Source organism: Colletotrichum lupini, chromosome 10, assembly GCF_023278565.1.
Source record: "Colletotrichum lupini chromosome 10, complete sequence".
NCBI lineage: Eukaryota > Fungi > Ascomycota > Sordariomycetes > Glomerellales > Glomerellaceae > Colletotrichum > Colletotrichum lupini.
The window spans coordinates 1,566,959-1,574,529 of NC_064673.1; the positions used below are offsets into that span (position 1 = coordinate 1,566,959).

A 7,571-nucleotide genomic window follows, 5' to 3' on the forward strand; every position below is an offset into this window, starting at 1 on the left:
CTTGACTAAGACAGCTGTCTGCCATGTCGTTCCATGCTGTCTCTTCGGTTTAGAGCGGAGCCCCGACATATTGCTCTGAACCTCGAACTGGAACCAGCTCCGAAAAAATAGTCTTCTTAATGATGATAAGGTGGTGATCGTGGTTCAGATAGGCTAGCGGACGAAATGACGAAATCGCAAGACCCGATTGCGAATGCCGTTGACATTGTCGAAATACCCATTTCGCTGACCTGGAGCCCAGCCGGTTGGTCGACCGATGAGCGGGCGCCGTCCGACGACCCACCAGCGATACCACCGAGCTACCGGGGCCCCGTGGGCTAACACCGCAACACGCTCAGGCTTGATTCTCTTACTAGCTTTTAGGGGAAGGTTCCTGCCGTTGTAGTCTACTGAAATGTGGGAGCCGGCAATGGAGGTGCTGCGTCACTCATAACACTTACGCGCGACATATAACAGTTACTTTGCAGTGCCTGGAAGCACATATCTCAATCTCAAGGCGGCTTTTCTGTTCCTGCTTGGTTTTGGAGTAGATATCTGTGAAGTTGCAAGATCACAGGCTTCACATTTCACCATGTTGCCAATTCTTAGCCTGTCAACGTTGGCGACACTGGCCCTCGGTGCCTCCGCTGTCATCGCTCAGAGCGTGCAGCAGCGTCAGCCGAACATTGTCTTCATCTTGACTGATGATCAGGACGAGCAACTCGGTTCCCTTGACTACATGCCTTATGTTCAGAAGCATTTTGTTCAGCAGGGAACATACTATCGCAAACACTTTTGCACGATCGCAATTTGCTGTCCATCTCGTGTCAGCTTGTTGACGGGGCAAGCGGCGCACAACACCAATGTCACATATGTTACTCCCCCTCATGGTAAGTCGTAAGCATCTACTGCCAATAGAGTGACAATAGTCTGAATATCCTCATAGGTGGCTACCCGAAATTTGTCTCCCAAGGTTACAACGACAAGTATCTTCCTGTCTGGCTTCAGGACGCTGGCTACAACACGTATTACACCGGCAAGCTCTTCAACTCTCACTCTACCCAAAATTGGAACAATCCCTTCCCCAAGGGCTGGACTGGGAGTGACTGTAAGTCATTGACAACACCTAGAATTCGGGGCTTCATTGCTAACTCTAGCCTAGTCCTTCTAGATCCCAACACCTATCTCTACTTGAATGCAACGTTCCAGAGAAACCAGAGCCCACCTCAGACTTTCCCGGGCGAGTACAGTAACGACTTGGTTGCCGAAAGAGCTCTCGGCTTCTTGGATGATGCTCTCAAGTTCAACGGCAGCAAGCCTTTCTTCTTGGGTGTTGCACCAATTGGTCCTCACAACAACGGACTTGGCGGCGAGACCAGTGCTGGTGCGACACCACCCATCCCCGCGAAGAGGCACGAAAACCTCTTCTCAAACGTGACTGTTCCTCGCACTTACAACTTTAACCCTGACAAGGTAAGACTATCGACTTCCTGATCCAGGTCGTTGGTCGCTTACGCTACTTTTATAGCCGAGCATGGCCAACTGGGGTCTCATCATCCCCCAGCTGAACGCCACCGAGATAACATACGGTGATAACTACTACCGCCGCCGTCTCCAAACACTGCAGTCCGTTGATGAAATGGTTGACGCCATCGTCAAGCGTCTCGATCAAGCCGGTGTCCTCGACAATACCTATGTCATCTTCACGTCTGACAATGGCTTCCACATTGGACAGCATCGTCTGAAGCCAGGAAAGACTTGCGCGATTGAGGAAGACATCAACGTGCCCTTCTTGATCCGCGGCCCCGGCGTGCCAAAGGGCAAGACTGTGGACTTTGTCACAACCCACACCGACATTGCTCCTACGATCTTCTCGTTAGCCAACATCACCCTACGTGACGACTTTGATGGTTCTCCTATTCCCTTCTCTGAGAATGGGATCCAAAAGGCCCAGAATGACCCTAAACATGATCACGTCAATGTTGAGTTTTGGGGTACTCAACGCGGATATGACGCGTTTGGCGGAGGTCAGTTCATTTGATTCATATTGCATCGCTCCAAGCAACTTGACACTAACGTCCTATTAGCATCTGCGAACAACACTTACAAGGCCATGCGTGTTCTCGGCGACAGTTATAGCCTGTTCTACTCAGTTTGGTGCAGCAACGAACGCGAATTTTACGACATGAAGGTAAGTCTGATTTCTAGGAGTGGATGTCCATAAATCATGACCAGTTACTCACTCCTGTTAATAGAAGGACCCAGGTCAGATGAACAACCTTGCCGGAAGCGCTTCAGGTCAGCTTCTCGATCGTCCCTTGTCCGTCGTCCAAGACCGTCTTGATGCCCTTTTATTGGTCCTCAAGAGTTGCAAGGCCGAGACTTGCAGGCTTCCATGGAAGCACATCCACCCTGAAGGTGGCGTCGAGAACCTCCGGGATGCACTTGATCCCAAGTTTGATGAGTTTTACGCCGGACAGCCCAAGATTTCCTTCTCAGACTGCAAGGACTTCTACGACATTGCTTCTGAGGGAGCGCAGGATACTTTAGTCCATTACGACCCGTGAGTCTTAATTATAAATATTTATGACTGAGGATGGGTGCTGAGTGAGTTTGAAGTGCGATGTTGGATGAAGGTCTTCTGGACAAGCCATCGCTTTCGGAAGAGCTGTAGTTGTCGGATTAGAAGTCTAATTCGACCGCGGCATATAGCCGACTACGCAGGGGCCAATTAGGGGCCCTATTTACGATTATCGTAGCCAGCCTAACCTACGGTTAGAACCTCCTTTTTATACTTATTACGTAGATATTTATATAATTTAATTAATCTCTTTATTAACTACGGTTCGAACTAACTACTTTATAATAGGGATACTAATACTAATTAGTAGTTAAACTCTACTATTATAGATCGGTAAGGTATCTCGCTATATAAAAAAGATAACCTCTTAATACTATATAAGATAAGAGATTCGTACTAATTAACCTTACGAAAGTAGATAAAAAAGGAGGTAATTCTTAAATACTATATAGAATCGAGTAATCGTAGCCCTTTATTACTTACGAGAGGTCGACGTTTATTATGTTAAACTACGTTAATTAACGGAACTACTTAAGTAACTAGCTTTTTACTATTACCCCGAGTAGCTTTTTTACTAAACGACTTTTCTATAGCCGGCCCGTAATTAGAAATTAACTAGTTAAATTAATAAAAGTATAGTATAAAAAAGCACCGCGCGATTAAAAAAAGGGATCTCTAAATATAAATATTTTTACTTAGCGGCGAAGGTAACCTTATAAGAGTTATTAAGCTAAGAGATCTATAGTATATAAAAAAGTCTATTATTACGAGGATCTTATAAATACGACCTTAAGCCCGCGATCTAAACGACCTCCTTATAGCTCCCTTAACTACCCCCTAAGTATTACTTAAGAATATAGTATAGGGGACGGTTTAATAAGGGAGGAGGGGATTTAGAGGTCCTAATAATATCGAGCTAAGAGTATTACGGATCTTAGAGATTAACTTAAGAAGAAGGCGGTTACCCTAAAGTGGTCTTACGACCTCTTACTAAAGTTACTATTAGCCTAAAAAAAGGCTAAAAAGACGAGGATCTAAGGAGAAAAGAAAAGAATCTTCTAGAGGGCCGCTAAAGGGCTTTTTTTTTATATTAGCTCCCGGCGCGAGATTATTAATTTTAAGAAATTAACTAAGGAAGCTATTTAGAGATTATAAAGAGTACGAGGCTTAAGAAGCTAGAAGTATACGGGATAGCGGAAATCGGTAACTAATAAAGATCCTAAGACTAATTACTATATTTTCTTACGGTAATATAAACGTCTACTACTATTATTATTAAAAAGAACTACTAAAACCTACCCTTTTTTACTAAATAAAAAGGAGGATCTTAGTAAGTACGATAACTAGCGATTTAGAAAGGTAGTAATAATTATTAAAAATAGTAAAAACGAGAGTAGTAATAAGATAGTAAGAAGAAGCGGGAATCTCTTAGACCTCGATAAATTCGTTAAGTAGTAAAAGTACGGATTTACTACGACCCGCGCGCAGATTAAATATATCCCTATTAAAATTAAATACGTTAGTAACCGCTAATATAGGTATAAGCTAGAGCACGACCCTTAGTAAGTTAGGGTAAAAAAAGAGAGGACGAAACCCGATCCTAAATAGAATCCTAATCCCTTATAAATAAGTAAATATTAACCCGGATTATTAGGGGACGTAGATATATAGAATTATAGATTAGCCTAACGGCGAGTAAATTAACGTAGTATTAATCTATTTAACTAAGGTCTATAAGAAAAAGGGGCTATAAGGGTAACCCCTATTTTACGAAATCGTAAACGACCTTAGCTACTAACTAAATAAATAGTTCGTAAGCGCAAGCTTAGGAATTACGAAAGTAGTTAATAAATTCCTCTATGGGCGAGGGGTATTACTAGCGTAATTATAATCGTAAGAGTTATATAAAATATTAGTAACGATAATTATAAAAAAGGAATTCGTATTATAGAACTAGGTATAGGTTAATAGAGCGTATAATTACTTTAACGAATTTAGAAAAAGGGTAAACGACCTAGATTTCCTCCCTATAATCACTAATAAAAATCTATTATTATAAAAGGATATACCGGGGTAAAATATAGTATTAGAAGTACGATAATCGATAATTCTACCTATTTCGATCTATAACTTATTACCGCTACTAATACGAAATTTAGCGCCGATCGGTTAATAAGAAAAGAAGTAAACGACCTAAAGTTATTAATAGTACGTAGCGACGTAGGGATTATATATAAATACTAAAAATCTAGCGGCGAATACGAGGTAATTTATAAACCTTAAAAAAATCTTCCCAAAAGAGAAATTATACTCTGGGGGGAAGTATAAGGTTTTATAAAAAACCTTAACGATATTTTATAATTATTATAAAAAAGTTAGAATTAGGGAATACTAGTACTATTCGGTAATTAATATCGTACTCGTAGGCAAAGCTTCTAATTATTATTACGAAGCGGTGCGTAATTTCGATCGAAACGACTTTCTTAGTATAATTAACGTAATCCGAAGCCGCTTCGAGACCTATAATAAAAACCTAGAGCTCTTATTTAAGCTACGAGCGATTTCTTTTATATTTATAGCTAGGATAATAAAGGGCAAATTACGAGTAGAGATCCTTAAAAAGCTTATTAATTAAATTAATAAGCTAATAAAAACTTAGCTAAATAAGGGGATAAACGAGCGGAAAGTTAGATATTTCTATACCGTAGTTTAGCGTATATTAGAAATAAAAATAACCCTATACTAAGTACCCGAAGATTATAAAACGCTCTACTCGAGGCTAAGATCTAGCTTTAATATTAAAATAAGAATACTATACTAAACCTACTTCTAAGCGTACGACGGCCCTTATTAATAATATTAGGTCGACTAAACGTATAATAAGAAGGGAAAAGAGGCTAAATATAATAATCGCTAGTAAGGAGGCCTAGATTCGTTAAATAAGTAGAGATTTAACTTATAAGTAGGGTAATAAAAAAAGTAATACTATATTTATAAAAAGGATAGATATTAATTAAGTAACTACTCTAAGAAAGAGCGTGCTAAATCGTATAAATAGTATAGAAAGTCGAGGGTAATAAACGGTAAAACTAGCCCTCGTTAGTTTAACTAATTCTTTATTATATATAAGGGTAGATCCGGGGGTATAGAACCTAGCGACGGTAGCTAAAGTAGTAGCCTAAAGTATATACCCCCTATAAAAGATTCGGAAAATAAGGAAGATCTTACCCCCTATACTAACGAATTAGATTATAACGAAATCGACGATATTAACTACTCTTTTTTCGCCCCGTTAGCCTCTAGAAAATATACGAGGCTAAACGAATAGAGGGTAGCGGAAGCTCTTAATAAATAAGCTTTTATTTATAAATAATAAGGGAAGGTCCCTTAGATAACGGATATAAAGGCGGCTAAAAAGGCGAATTTAATAGGGCCGAAGCCCATTCTTTTAATAATTAAGGAGAAGACGCTATTTCTCTCGATATTTAAAAAAAAGGAATATAGTACTAAGTAAATCTAGGGGTAGCTAGAGGGGTCCTTTTTATATTACCTAGGTCCCTCGAATACTAAGCTCGTATAAGTATTTTACGTAAGTAAAAGGTACGGCCTAGATAATTTCTATAGGATTATCCTAGATATTAGGGTATCGTAATAATTAACTAAAGGAAAAGGGTAATTTTAAGTACTATAAAAGATCGCGTTAGTAACGCTTAATACGTTAATAGCGGGTATTACGAGGATTAGTTTTAGCCTAAGTAAGGAAATCGTCGCCCTAAGTATAGTAAAAGTAGAGATATACTTCAGAACGATAACTTTTTATATTTTACTTATTAATACCTTATTTCTCTTATATTTAAAAGATATAGATCGACTAGGTATTATATTCGATAATACGAAGAATAGAATCTCTAGTAATAAGTATTTTAAAATAGTCGAACGACGATAGGGGTATACGTTTATAAAGCTTATTAATAACACGAAGTTAATTAATTACTTAACGGAAAGTGAGCTTAGAAAACTATACCGGAGATTCGGGTACTTATTAGTTACGAGGCTATATAACCTTTTAAAATAATTAAGTAATAATAATATTAATATAGGGGCGCTAGAGTAGTTAATAAAAGTATACTACTAATACTAAATAAATACGCAAAGCCTACGTAAATTCAAGTTTAAATTGCGTAATAAGCTTAACTTTAACTAGGAAATAGTCGTTAATATTTTTTATTTAAATAGTCGGCTAGTACTATATATAATTAACGTAGCTATATCTTTCTAAGTAGGGCAATTCCTCCGAGATTTATAAGTAAAGATAGTATAAGTAGCCCTACGAAAAAGCTAGATTAATATATACTAGGGACCGCTAGACGGTATTAAAACCGACGCTAGTACTAGCTTTAAGTCGGTAGAATTTAGGGATAATACGACGGCTTACGGTATATAGCTAAAGGTCGTACTCGTTAAAGCGCACTATAATATTAAAAAGGTAAAAAGGGCATATTAGTAATTAAAAAGGGCGTTTAGAATTATTAAAGAGGAAAATCCGGATTTTACTAACGACGAATGCCTCTAGATAGTACTTAAATACTATAACAATACTATAGGGCCTAACGGACTTATACTAATACTATTAGTATTTAGAGCATATTTAAGAACGACCTTAGCCTTATTACCGTTACTAAGCATAAGCTAACGAGCCCGAGTAGTTAAAAAAGTAATATAAGCATTACGTAAAGTAAGTATAAAAAAGTAAGTTAACGAGGTAATTACTATATATAATAAGCCCGATATAAGGGATAATTTAAATATACCGCTAAATTTAGATATACGAGTATAGTGCGAAATTACCTAATAGTAAACTAGGCTATATAAGTTAATTTTCGTTAACGAGCGCTCTTATATAGTTATAAGAAATCGTAACTAGCTACTCGAAGTATTAATTATAATAGTTAGACCGTACTATATAGATCCTAACGAGGTGATTTCTAACTTATAAAAAAAAGAAGAGCTA

General features: G+C 38.2%; 1 protein-coding gene across 1 annotated transcript; it reads left to right on the forward strand.

The window, feature by feature from the left end:
- Positions 1-571: 571 nt before the first annotated feature.
- On the forward strand, positions 572-2,653 carry CLUP02_17661 (sulfatase; the record flags this gene model as incomplete). The annotated part of the gene is made up of 7 exons (XM_049296569.1): positions 572-869; positions 926-1,087; positions 1,142-1,452; positions 1,508-2,006; positions 2,067-2,170; positions 2,235-2,542; positions 2,599-2,653. 7 exons carry the CDS (start codon positions 572-574, stop codon positions 2,651-2,653), a joined length of 1,737 nt encoding a protein of 578 aa, XP_049137793.1.
- Positions 2,654-7,571: the final 4,918 nt, after the last annotated feature.